Raw genomic sequence first — 13,369 nt, 5'->3', positions numbered from 1 at the left:
TAAAAATTGAGAGCATCACTCAACTCCTCTAAGTCAATTGAGCTCATCGGAACCAACAGTTTGACAGTCTCTCAGACGGAGCCAAAACACACTATAGGCTGTTGGAAAGCCTATAACCCCACACCTAAGACCTTCAAATCCCAATGTTAGCTCACAAGGGTTGCAATGATGAACTGAACAAGCCAATTGCAAGAACCTACTAAAAATGGGGACACTACAAACTCCATCATTCTATGCATATCTTTTTGAGGGGCTTGTACCTTCTTGTTGGAGTCCTCATCATTGTTGCTTTTGTTTGAGGAGTGGTCATTATCTAATGACTTGTTCTTCTTTTACTTCAAGGTTTTGTTTTCACTTTTGAAGTTCATGGCTTAGTTGTACACATATGCATATGATGTGGGATGAAAATGTTCATCTTCTTCCTAAGGGAGGGTGTGTCAATTCTATGAACCACCTTTTCTTCAAGCCATCTGCTGGCTAGCTATTCATTTTCCCTAGCAATTCTTTTAGTCATTGACTATACGCTTTGACCATCTCATTCATTCCTTGCTTCGTGCTATAGATCTCTACCACAATTTCATTGTTGTCTTGAAGCAATTAGAATTCACCTTGAAATTCTTTTTCAACTCATCCCACTTTTGTTTTACCAATGTCGGAGTAACAATTTACAGCTACTCCATGCAAAGTTGTTAAAAACTGTTGAACCCATTTGTCATGATTAGTCAACCCATTAGCCGACCAAATTGATTCTCATGTTCAACAATGTTGTACAAAACCCTTCACATCCCCTATGAATTTAGGGAACTTCCATTTTTACAAAAATACTATAGTAATGTTTGTCACTGGTGTTGTCAGAGCTTCCAAACTAGATGTATTAGAACCAGATATGTTGTTTTGACTACCCTGCCCTTGTGTCCCTCTAATACTTGTGGCTACATCAATATCCTCTATGTTTGTGTCCTTGGTCTCCTTCGCTTCCCTTCAAGCTTCTCTTGCCTCTATATGTGGTGTAAGGGTTAGGTTTCTTAACCAATTTCTGATTTCTTCAGTCAGTTTGTCGCCATTTACTTCCATGCAGTATCCTTCTTTCGTAGAATGCATGTACGCTTTGCCTTTGGCTGGCTCACTAATTGCAACAACCCTTTGGTTCCCCTTGGGCAATCCTTCTTCCGGTCATCCCTCAACAAGTCTTCTTAGCCTTTGCCTAACTCTACTTGTTCTAATCTCAAGGCCCTCTGGCTGGCCTCGAAGTTGTCTATTTGCTTCTTGTGATTTTTGTCTTTGTTTAGAAGGTTTGGCATTAATTATTTTACTCTAAATAGTTCAGGATGCATTGCCTTTTTCTATTCTCATAACGCTCCGTTACCTCCCTTTGTCTATGTTCCTCGTATTTTTGTAGAGGATTTGTCAGTGTTTGTTGTCCATGTTGATCTCTTCCATTGAGTTTTGTAGGGTCAAGAAAGTTTGTATCAATAGATGTAGAAGGCGACTCATTAACGTGTCAACCGTGGGACTTGCTTTGAGGGAATTCGAAACTGTGCTCTTAGGAACTTCTTCAAAAACTTCTTCCTATGTCACTTTCCTTCAGATGTGGGTCTAGATTGACGCTTGCAATATGGAAATGAAGTTTGACACCAATGCCCTCTCTCCTTCAAATAGTTCTTGTAACAAGTTGTGTTCACTGCTACTACACTCGCTCGCCAGTTGACCCATTATTCTCCCTTTGCCGTGTACACTTCTCTATCACTCCCATATCCATATAGGAAACGATGCCAAATGTTTTCTTCATAGGGACTGAGTTAATGCATATGTGAATAAATAGTAATGTAAGAAAAGAACAAACAACGCAAGCTTATTTATTGGTTCATCAAATGCTTACAATGTCCACACCAAGTACACAAATATTACGACAAGTGCCAACAACTACTCTCCTATCATATGATCTGATGATCCCTCTTGGATGTAAATACATAACATATAAATGGGTCGAAGGGTCGCAATGTTAAGCATCATGACTATCCCAACTACCTACCCCTTCAACTAACAAACAAGTATTAATAATTCGTAATTACCTGGCAACATATATCACTATTTTTCCTTTTGTCTTATTATTGATCATCATTCATTGCATTTTGTACACTTCTTTCACGAGGGCTTGATCATTACATCTTATTTATGGCTTCTTTTGTGATTTTCACTGTGACTATCTTTAGCATCTTGCTTTCACTGTGATCCATGTCATTAGTACAAGTCATTCTAGGCAAGTGAAGGACTCTATCAACTCGTGACCCTATTTGGCTGAACCTTTTTGGTGTTTCATTTACTGGCTTTTTAAATTCTTTGGTGCTGAATAGGATCTTTAGTATGGAAACTCCTTGTAGTCTTCTCCTTCACCTTGCAACTGACGGATGAATACCATATACAAGAGTTTTAATATCCAGTACAGCCCTTGGAAAAATTCTTAGAGGTTTTCTTAAAGGTTTGTAGAAGTTCTGATCCCTGAAACATTTACCAGAGTTAACCAGAATGGTGGCTAGGAGAGTAATCAAAATATTTGATGGGGCAACAGTCTATTAATTTGCAGTTATCTATATTTTTGGAGCATTAGCTTACAAGGTATGTTCTATTTTTTAACCTTTTTTCCTTGCCTTTATGAAGTGGAGATAAACTAGATGAAGGTAAAAGTTCTTGCTACTTTTAAAACAATTTCTACGACAACATTAAGTACTCCAAATAGTGTGTACGTATCAGGTTTTCAAGAAAATAAATTTCAATTCTTGGTTGTACTTTTTTCAAAGAAGTAAATTGATCAAGTGATGTTCATATGAGATATCTGAGCTAGAGTGGAATGTAACTTCCGATTGAGAGAATTGGTAGTACATATAGTTAGCTTAGACCAGGCATTCTAATAAAATAGTATAAAAGTAAACATGAAATGGGAAATATTACAAGGTATGTTCTATCTTTTAACCTTTTTGCCAAGCCTTTATGAAGTGGAGATAAACTAGATGAAGGTAAAAGTTCTTGCTACTTTTAAAACAATTCCTACAACAAAATTAAGTACTCCAAATAGTGTGTATGTATAAGGTTTTCAAGAAAATAAATTATAATTCTCGGTTGTAATTTTTTTAAAGAAGTAAATTGATCAAGTGATGTTCAGATGAGATATCTGAACTAGAGTGGAATGTAACTTCCAATTGAGAGAATTGGTAGTACATATAGTTAGCTTAGACCGGGTATTCTAATAAAATAGTATAAAAGTAAACATGAAATGGGAAGTATTCTGATATCTTGTTGACCTGTAAAACTAATTCTCATTTTTCCACTACATCAAATGCAAAGCATTTCAAGGAGAAGGCATGATAAAACAATGAACACAGTGGCTAATGATCTAATAGCTCAGAATAAGCTGACTTATTGTAATATGTTATGAAACATATAAGGAAAAACTGTGACAGAATATAAGAGCTTAATTCTCATTTATCAACACAAATCTAACCTTCTGAAATGGACTGATGTATTAATTGCCAAGACTATGATTCCTGCATATAAATCCTGAATTCATATGCTTCCAATTCATTCCTGCATATAAGTCCCTGATTCTTACAAAGACATATACTCACCTATTGTAACTTGGAGATTGTCTCTTTAAGGATGAACTTATGGCAACAATGGGATATGTAATTGCTTCATTAAGGTTTTCTTAATAGTCTTAACTTGTTTAATATATATCAATTTAAAATTAGGTTCTTTGGAGTTTTGTAGGTGTGGACTCCAAATGTGGTGACAATTTGGGAAGCAGGATTGACTCTATTGCAGTTTGGTTTGCTCTTGTTGCATGCATATGCACAAGACAAAGGGTGGCGTTATTTCTCGCTTCGAATGTATGTATATGATATTCAACAAGAAGCTTTTACCCTGGTACTTCCAAGAATTGATTAATTCATATAATGCATCGTGGCCATGTCTCTTTTGAATATAATAGCATACTCACATTAGCCCATAAGAGTAAGTGATTTGATCTGACTGAGTTAATAAGGACATAGTGTTATTGAAGTCTCCTTGGTGGCATAGAGCAGAAGTTTCGAGCATGATTTTGTTAACTTGATATATAGATCATCTTTTTTTATCACAGGCCAAGAGAAGATAAACCAGAAGACTGGGTGCCAGTTAAGACTAGCATACATGGAGGAAGTCATGAAGATTCTTCTATTGTTGGTATATTCTCAAATCATTCTAATGAGAAACGTGGTATGAAGATGCCAAAAGCATATATCTAGTCTAATTGAGATAATATGCATCCAAAATTTTCTCATTCTGTGCATATTGGATTCATTCTTTGCAAGTGTTGGTATCTCATATGAAATCCAAGAAGTGGTAAATTGTTGTTCTGCATGTGACACAGACTTACATTATAAAGAATTATTTGATATGAAACTAACACTAGTCAATGTAGATGTTTAAGGGGTTATTCTATCTAATTTTGATGTCTACCTTTGATTTCACTCAAAGGAATAAACAAATTACAAAACCAAATTCAAGAATCATTTATGTCATTAATATGTTAGAAATACCCTACAGTCAACTAGTTGTGAATGGTAAAATTAGTGATGCCTTTCCCATGTTCATCTTCGGCACTCATATTGTATTAGGAAAGAAACTCAATGCTTAATGATACTAACTAAACCATAAGTCACTGTGGAGGAAGGCTCGGGAGAGCTCTTTAAGAAACTATTAAAATGGAAAGATAATAGAAAACAACATAACATTATCTACAATTTTATTTCAATGACGAATGAATTTACAATGAGGAGAGGCTCTTGGGGGAATGACAAGGTACAATCATTCATATGCATTAAGTGTTAACTGAGATTCAAGTAAACCAATTGAATAAAGTGGTTGTACAATTGCAATAGGTCAGCCCTGTTGCTATTAAGAAGTTTGCACTCCTATCACCCACTTACCCATGAAGGTAGTAATTTGTCAAACAGTTGGCTGCAAAACTGATTGCATTCTTCATCATTGCATTTCATCAAACAGTTTTCTTGACTAATTTTGGGAATGGTTTCAGTTTGTATGCTGTGAACATGTTTGCATTTCTTATTTGTAGATTTTAAAAGTTTCAGATTGCAAAGGTTTCAGATCAATGAACAATGCATAAATGTATAGATGGAATAAGAAAAGCTTTAACGGCAATTCCATCCTTTTTTTTCGAAGTTAAGAAACACTATTAAAGGAAACTGCTACAGAAAACCGAGGCAAAGCTCTATTTCTGTTCTGTACTTAATAGAAACTTTGATTTTAACAATCGCTGGAGTCATTAATTTACTCCAATATTGCTAAGTTATCTAACATGGAGTAAACAAGAATAGAACATACAAAACATAGAACATCAACACAATTGTAGGCTTCAGAAAGATAGAAAATGGATTTCCATTCCGATGATATTCAAACAAGTACAATTTGTTTACTCCCTACAGGATGAGTTATTTCTGTTCATAGAGTAAATGGAATTATTTACATAATAGCATAAAGGACACAATAAGTAAAATGGAATTCATACACAACTTTAGCACATAACGATAAACTTTATTCCCAAGTAATGTCATAACAACTGGAAATCCATCTTGGTTCCATCCAGCTATATATAAAAGTGTTCGACCTTGGTTGAATATATCAACCATCGTTAACCACAACTGCCCCAGAGACTATTTAACATTACATTGCCATTTTTAATGAAACATAAACCAAATTATTGTTTTTGCTAACTATGGCTAACATCAGCCCCACCAAAAAAGAAGTCTTCTAGACAACTATAACAAACTAGTTGATGTGAATACAAGAAAAAAAATCTCCTGCAAAGGTGGGTGAGAGGGCATTCCTAGAAAGGTGGAGGACATTGGGCATGGAAGTTATTGGTGGAGGAGCCCGAGGTCCCTACCTGCTACCATTTTCCTTTCTCGTGCTGCCTTCAACAATATCAAGGTGTCCATCAAATCCTTCTGAGTAGCTGCTAGTTGCTCCTCCTTCCTTGCATGAGCTATCTTTTCTTGTGTCATCTCATTCTACAACTCCCCACTTGCACCTGCAGGGCTGCCTCTAATGTCATAGTGCATCCCTATTCAGCCTCTTGTGTTGCCCATGTCATCCGATATAGCTAGAGGAATGTGGTTTGGAAGGTTTGCTCTATCCAGGAAATGTTCTTCCTCATGGGGTAACAGGAACCTATTGCATACAGAAAGAAGCAATGTATTCAACATAGAATATAGAGAGAATACAATAGCATCTTATTCATTCAATGATCACCATCCCATTCTATGAAGACAGTTCATATATATAATTCCCAAGGGGATGTGAGGTAGACTGTTGCACGTGTAACTCCATCAGTTATACCAACCATTTAGCTAGTCAAGTTTCTTGACAACATCATTTGCCCAAAAAAGAAAGTCATCTCTAGATGACAACATCCAAAATGTCCAAGACGACAAAAAACAAAATGGGAATGGTGACAACTATACAATTTATGACTAAGAAGAAGAAGGGGGCATAGGAAGCATCCCTAAAGAGGATGTTGTTCGTTCCACAATAGAAGAGACGGGTTGCACCATGGAAGGTCCCGATTAAGCATGTAACTCATAAACTTACGCAGTTCTCACCTCCAACTTGCGCTTAGTAACCATTTGAATGTCTAGGGTAGACTTCATCATCAACACAGCCTCCTGAAGCTCTTTTTCCTTATAATCAACCTCCTTCAAAACTTGGACTACACTAGTCTCTAAAGTCTTTCTCTTAGTACCAGCCGCTACCAATTGCTGCTCCAACGAAGCTCTCTTAGGCCAATTTTCCCTCAATAGCCATGCTAGCTGCCTTTTCGGCCTCCTCTCCTAGGTAAGTTGAGGTAAGTCGCATTCCATTGCTTCCAATCTGGTGGTTAGCTCCTCACGAGTCTTTTGTGTATCCACCAATGCGACTTCATATCCAGTTGAGAAATACTCTAAGCGCCTCAAATTGTAGTACCCCTCATGGAAAGCCTACTCTATCTTGAAAGTAAGAGTTTGTACCTCGCTCTCTATTGCTGGTACAACATCTTTGGGGTCTCCTCAACAAGCCATAACCCCTGCTCAAAACATCCAACAAAAGCTGCAAGACAATCCTATCGCTCAAAGGTAAGGAAATGTTGGAAGTCCGTAGTCACACCACTCAAGGCTTGAGTCTCTGCAAAAACCACTATTTGACAACCCATGGTAACCAAGTCTGCTAAAGATGCCTCTACCTCATCTTCCTCCAACCGCATCCCTATCTTGATCAAGAGAACAACCTTACCCACTATCGAGGTCTCATAAGATGCTATTGTGTTATCCATTTGTTTTGGGTTGAATACATTTCTTTTCTGTCTGTATGCAATAGGTTCCTGTTACCCCATGAGGGAAAAGATTTGGTGTCATTGCCGAACGAACCTGGGAAGTGATGCAGGAGCATCCTAGGTGTAAGAGAATAAGGGTTGTCTAAGTGAAGAGTTGCTATTTGAGGAAGCTTTCTACTTAGTAAGTCAATCATACGAGCTCTGAATGTTTTAATTTCAGAGGTGGACGTTCATCTAGGATATATAAATTTGTCAGTTGAGGTTCAATCCCATATCATGAGTATTTGTGAAGTTATTATAGATTCTTAGTATGAAGTTTTGGTATAAAAACTTTGAGCTCAATTTTAAAGGCCTTAAAGGCCAAGGATGAGGGTCGAAACTCGTTTGACTAGAGTTTGTGCTAGTTGGGCATTGTAGAATAGAAGATGGTGATTCTGAAATGAGGTCATTATAGCCAATCGACTTAATGATTCACAAGTTATGGTGTTCAGAAGTTGGGCTACATGAAAATCCTGGAATAAAATTTGTAATTGTTTTGAGCCAACTCTACATGTAATTTTAGGGTTGGTCAGCCTCAAGAGTTAGGGCTAAATGTTTAGAACCTTCTTGGGCGGTGGAAAATTGCTATATAAGGAAGGCCCGTAGGTTGTCTAGGATAGTTCTAGGTGATTGTTCGCAGCTCTATTTTGGAGATTATTGTAAAGAAGGTGCCCATGTGGGTTTGCATATTGTATTTAAGAATTCTATAATTCCATATTTGTCAAAATAATAAGAAGCCTATATCTTGTTCTTGTAAATTGTTGTTTCTCTATTTTTGTTATGTGTTTGTGGTATTAATGGGAGCACAATTCATAAAGGGGTATCAGAGTAGGAGTTCTTGAGTGTGTAGACAGATCGCCAACTATGAGGCAGTTTGCACCACAATCATGGTTTGGGATAAGTGTGTAGACAAATTGCCGATTATGAGGCACTTTGCAATAAGGTTTCAGTGAAAGTGCGAAAATGCCTCCATGAAGGGAATGTGGTGAAAGAGCCAGAAGTGTTACACCTAAGGGTTTTAGAGCCCTCTAGAGACAACTACAAGCATTGTAAGAATAGGTGCACAAAGGGACGAATCTTGTTGTAAGAGATGAAAGTGAGGATGAAAGAGAGGAAGGAAACATTGATTAGGAAGAAAAAATGCATTTATGGGCCATCTCCAAGATTGGAAGAAGACCTAAGTTTAAGGTTCTCACATTTTCAAGAAATCTCAACCCAGAGGAATTGATCGATTGGATCAATTAATTAGAAGAATATCTTTAGTATGAAGATATTGAGGATCCTGATAGGGTCAAGTTTGTAAAGGCCAAACTGAAGGGTCATGCGAAGATTTGGTAGCAAGAGATTTAATTAGAGAAAAATAGAAGAGGGAAGGAGAAAATTGCAAGATGGGATTAGATAAAAGCTAAATTGAAGCGATAATTCATTCCTATGGATTATGAGTTTGATCTACTAAAGAAAATGCAAGGGTTGAAGCAAGCAGGAATATTTGCTTAGGACTATACATAAGAGTTCTATCGAGTTCTTATCAGAATAGGCAATCCACAAGGAGAAAGTTCCTCGTTATCTTAATGGGTTGAGGCCAAACATTCAAGAGCAATTGAGTCTAGTGTGTATGAACAATATTGAAGAGGCATCCCGGTTTTCCCTAAGAGTTGAGGAAAAATGAACAAGAAGTTTGACAATAAGCAAAGTGGAAGAGGTCGTGGTGGAAGATTTGGCAGACGGTCTTATGGAGGTTGAAATAAAGATCAAAAGAAGGATAAGGCTAGTAGTAGTAGACAAAATCAGAGAGGAAACAATTTCAATTGCTTCCATGATGAAAATAATAGAGATCAAAGAGAAAGAGGAAGAGGGCAAGGATCAAGAAGAGGAGGCTTTAATGGAACATGTTTTCACTGTGGAGAAGGAGGTCATAGAGCATTTCAATGTCCTCAACACCAAGGAAGGGTAGATAAGAGAACTAAAGGTGAGGCCTTAGTTGCACATGTGGATGAAGATACCAAATCATCACATTCTGAAGATATTGAAAGCAAAGTCCTAGTTAACAAAAGATTCCTGTTGAGTAGTGAGAATGAACCTAATCAAAAGAGGAGCTTGTTTCACACTAGGTGCAAGTGTGAAGGTAAGTGTTGTGATGTGATTATTGATGGTGGAAGCACTGACAATTTGGTGTCAAAAGAGATGGTCACAAAGTAAAAGCTCAAGAGGCAGAAAGAATTGCATCCATATTGCATTGCTTGGGCATAGAATGACCACAAGGTTATGATCTGTAATGTCCCCACTTGCTAGGACAAGAAGACCTACAAAACCAATGTTAGCCGACTGGACGGTCCGGCGGTGTTTCTGTATTCTATAGCCGACGGTCCGGCAGTGTTTCTGTATCCTGTAGCCGACGGTCTGGCGGTGTTTCTGTATTTTGTAGCCGACGGTCTGGCGGTGTTTCTGTATTCTGTAGCCGACGTCGTCAGTAAATAGTTTGTAGTGGATAGAATATTTGTGGCCAACGGACTCATTCGGGAAGGTTCGACAGTAGTATTTATATCCCGTCTAGGATCATTGTAAATCAATCATCTACTATTGTGAATATAATTCTGCTGTTCTGCTATTATTGTCTGTATGCGTTCATTTTCCTTACCTGTACGGTAAACATTTGGCGCCGTTGCCTTATGAATCTGGAAGGTGGGAGGAATGAAGATTAATGCCAAATCAGCTTAACAAGGATCAGAATAACGTGAAGGGAAAAGATGGAATCCATATTGCGCAAGAGAATTTAATTCTGACACAGCAAGCCGAACTTGTGTTCGCCAAGGGAGGAAAACTCTGACGGAAGAGCATCGACTTGCACGGCTCGCAGTGCCGACGGAGCACGAGCGTGGAGTGATCTCTTCGTCCAGGATAGACTTCCGCAGGAAACAATTTCAGAGGATCCTTCTTCTTCACCAAGGTTCCCAGCTGTCGACACCTATGGTGCGGGAGTGCAGACCGCCGGTGTGGGAATTCAAACTGCCGGTGTGGGAGTGTCGACCGCCGGTGTGGAAGTGCCGACCGCCGGTGTGGGAGTTCAGACTGCCGGTGTGGGAGTGCCGATTGCAAGTGTAGGAGTGCAGACCTCCAGTGTTGCGATGGCAGGAACCAAAGAGAAGCTGCCGAAATTCGAAGGCGATGGTACAGCCGACCCCATCCGACATTGTAAGACATGTGAGACAATCTGGCAAGCAAATGGAATCATAGATGCCGACGAATGGGCCAGGCAATTTCCAGCAACCCTACGGGGTGTCGCGATTGATTGGTTTTCAGATATGGATCCGCAGAAGCTGGATACTTGGGATAATATTAAAAAGGAGTTCTTGGCGGAATTTAAACTCTTGCGAGATGATAATGAAATCGTAGCGGAAATTTTCAATACCAAGCAGGGGAAGCACGAAACTGTCCGTGTCTATGCCAGGAGATTAAAAGACTTAATAAACAAAATGGAAAGCAAGCCGGCGGACGGATTACAGAAAAGGTGGTTTATGGACGACCTACTCTCACAGTTGTGGAGGAAAATGAAAATTGTACCATCGTCGTCATATGTCGATGCTTATAACTAAGCACTGGACCTTGAAAGTGCGCACAAGACAAAGAAAAAGAAAACTAGTTCCTCTGACTCTGATGACGACGAATCTGCTGGAGATGATAGCAGCGACGACGAAGATAGCAGCAAGAAAGTTCAGGCCCTACAGAAGGATATGATTCGCATGATGAAGGAATTTAAAAATATGCAGAAGGAGCCAAAAGGCAGTGAACTGTGGTGCACGGAATGTAAGACCGACGATCATACTAAGGGATCGTGTCCGAAGAACCAATTCTGTGACATCTGTCAGATCATGGGACATTCGACAAAGGAGTGCCCTTTTAACATAAAGACAAGAGGATCTCTGTAGGTGTTTTTCACACAGGAGGCTTCCCCGTCGGGTAGTAGCGAAAACACGAATACCGCCGGTGCTACATCCGGAGGGTACAGGAATAATAACAGAGGGCAAAATAACAACAATGCAAACAATAACAACAATAATGGGAGCTGAAGTCGAACTCGGTATGATGCAAACGGACGGCCGATCGTTCAATGCCGAGCATGTAATTTGTGGGGTCATTTTGCGCGGGATTGTACAACGGCAAACACACCAAAATTATTATGCAGATGGTGCGGACCCTATGATCACGAAGATTCCAAGTGTCCAAAGGCTGGAGTAAACTTGATCACTGTTGGCACGGATGTAGAGGAGGTTCTGGCAATTACACGGAGGCAAGTGGAGGAAAAGAGAAAAGTGGGGGAAGCGCAGGCGGACATTGCAAAGGCATCGTCGGCGGGAACATCTCAGTTGAAGGATATCACTGGCACCTTGGCAAGGAACTTCGCAGAACAAAACATTGTACGATAGATCTTACAAACGGAGATACTGGTCAAGATAAGTGACCTCCTTCTCACAATGCCCCAATTACTGACGGCCATTCTGAATCATACATCGTTTTCGAAAGCAACGGAGGACACATGAAGGGACAGTAGGGAAGCGACGGTAACAGACCCAATGCTGCTGGCACTCACATCCGGACGACATCCGGCGGTCGTCGAGATGGGGATTTTGGGAAATGTTTTGACAGAGACAATTGTTGACGGAGGGTCCGGCGTGAATGTGTTGCCGGAGGATACTTGGAAGAAGTTGGAAAAGCCGATGCTGTGGCCACCTGCATTTCAGTTGCTCACGACAGACCAACATGGAATCAAACCGTTGGGAATTTTGAAAGCGCAACCGGTAACAATTGGTACGCAACCATTTTTATTGGATTTTGTGGTCATTCCATTAAAAAGAAAAGGCTATGATGCTATTCTGGGACGGGATTGGTTGGTGCAAGCAAAAGTAAAACATGATTGGAAACGCAATACCCTATCAATGGAGCACGGAGGCAAAAGATTCATAATTGACCTGCACACGCAAATGGTTGGCGAGGAGGCAGCATTGTCAGATTGTGACAGTGAAGGCGAGAGTGATGACAAAGGAAAGAGGAGAATGGAACCAGATGAAGGAGTATTGAGACTTGATGGAGGATCGAATGACGATGACCTGGACTCGGTGAATGGCCTTTACCACTGGCAGATAGAAGACTATGAACTCTTTCCGAGTTGCAATATGCTAAGGGTCGACGAAGATGAGACAAAGGAGGAAAATGAATGTCCGCAGGAATGTAGGGAAGCGGAAGAAGGAAAAGCTGCCATGGTTGAAGCTGAGGGGAAGAACATACAGTTTGAACACAGAAAAACGAAAGATCCCACTGTTCGGTACATGGTGAATAGACTGCACGGAAAGAAAAGGTTACACCGCAGCATAAAATTAGTGGAAGGGCACCGACAGCAAGGAAATAATCCAGTTGTGCGATGACTGCAGGCACAGTGGGCGACGGGGGTGGCACAGAACAAACGTAAGGTGTACGACGGTCAAAATGAAATCAAAGTGGAAAAAGGCAGTTGGGTTGGACCATATCAGATTCGGAAGGTCGGCGACAATGGAGCGATCAGATTATCAACTTTGGACGGGCAGAAGATACCTCCGGCAGTCAACAGATCCAAATTCAAAATATATGGTGCTAGGAAGACTCCGTCGCTGTCACAAGATGGCTAGCTTACTCCGTCGTCGTTGCAGAATGGCGACGCCTAGAGGCAAAATGGAGGTACCTTTGTTATTTGATTTCTTTTAGGAAAAAAAAAGAAAATTTTTTTTTTTGAAAGAAACGAAAAATAAATAAATAAATAAATAAAATTTGACGAAAAATAAAAAGCCCGCGAGCAGAGGACCCCGCGGCAGGAGTTTACGGAAAGTCCCACGGACAGTCTATCCGCGGGCTGTTAAAAGCCCCGCGGGCAGCTGTTCGTGGGCATAAAGTTTTTTTTCTGGCAGAACAACAAAAAACAGAGAGAGCCCTTGCTTC

The 13,369-nt window shown here is 39.8% G+C and overlaps 1 protein-coding gene across 2 annotated transcripts in view; it reads left to right on the top strand.

Moving 5' to 3' along the window:
- LOC149545941 (magnesium/proton exchanger-like) overlaps positions 1 to 13,369 on the top strand; it is a 281,445-nt gene that overhangs the window by 84,597 nt on the left and 183,479 nt on the right. For both annotated transcript variants that reach the window (XM_089790886.1, XM_089790887.1), the window contains 2 exons: positions 3,766 to 3,884; positions 4,136 to 4,218. In XM_089790886.1, coding sequence (XP_089647012.1) covers positions 3,766 to 3,884; positions 4,136 to 4,218 — 202 coding nt within the window. The remainder of the gene's footprint in view (positions 1 to 3,765; positions 3,885 to 4,135; positions 4,219 to 13,369) is intronic.

This window comes from Cupressus sempervirens, chromosome 7, assembly GCF_028749045.1.
Source record: "Cupressus sempervirens isolate cs-2001-9-10 chromosome 7, ASM2874904v1, whole genome shotgun sequence".
NCBI classification, from domain to species: domain Eukaryota; kingdom Viridiplantae; phylum Streptophyta; class Pinopsida; order Cupressales; family Cupressaceae; genus Cupressus; species Cupressus sempervirens.
The sequence above is the reverse complement of the archived record's forward strand: the minus strand, read 5'-3'. Positions and strand labels throughout refer to the sequence as shown.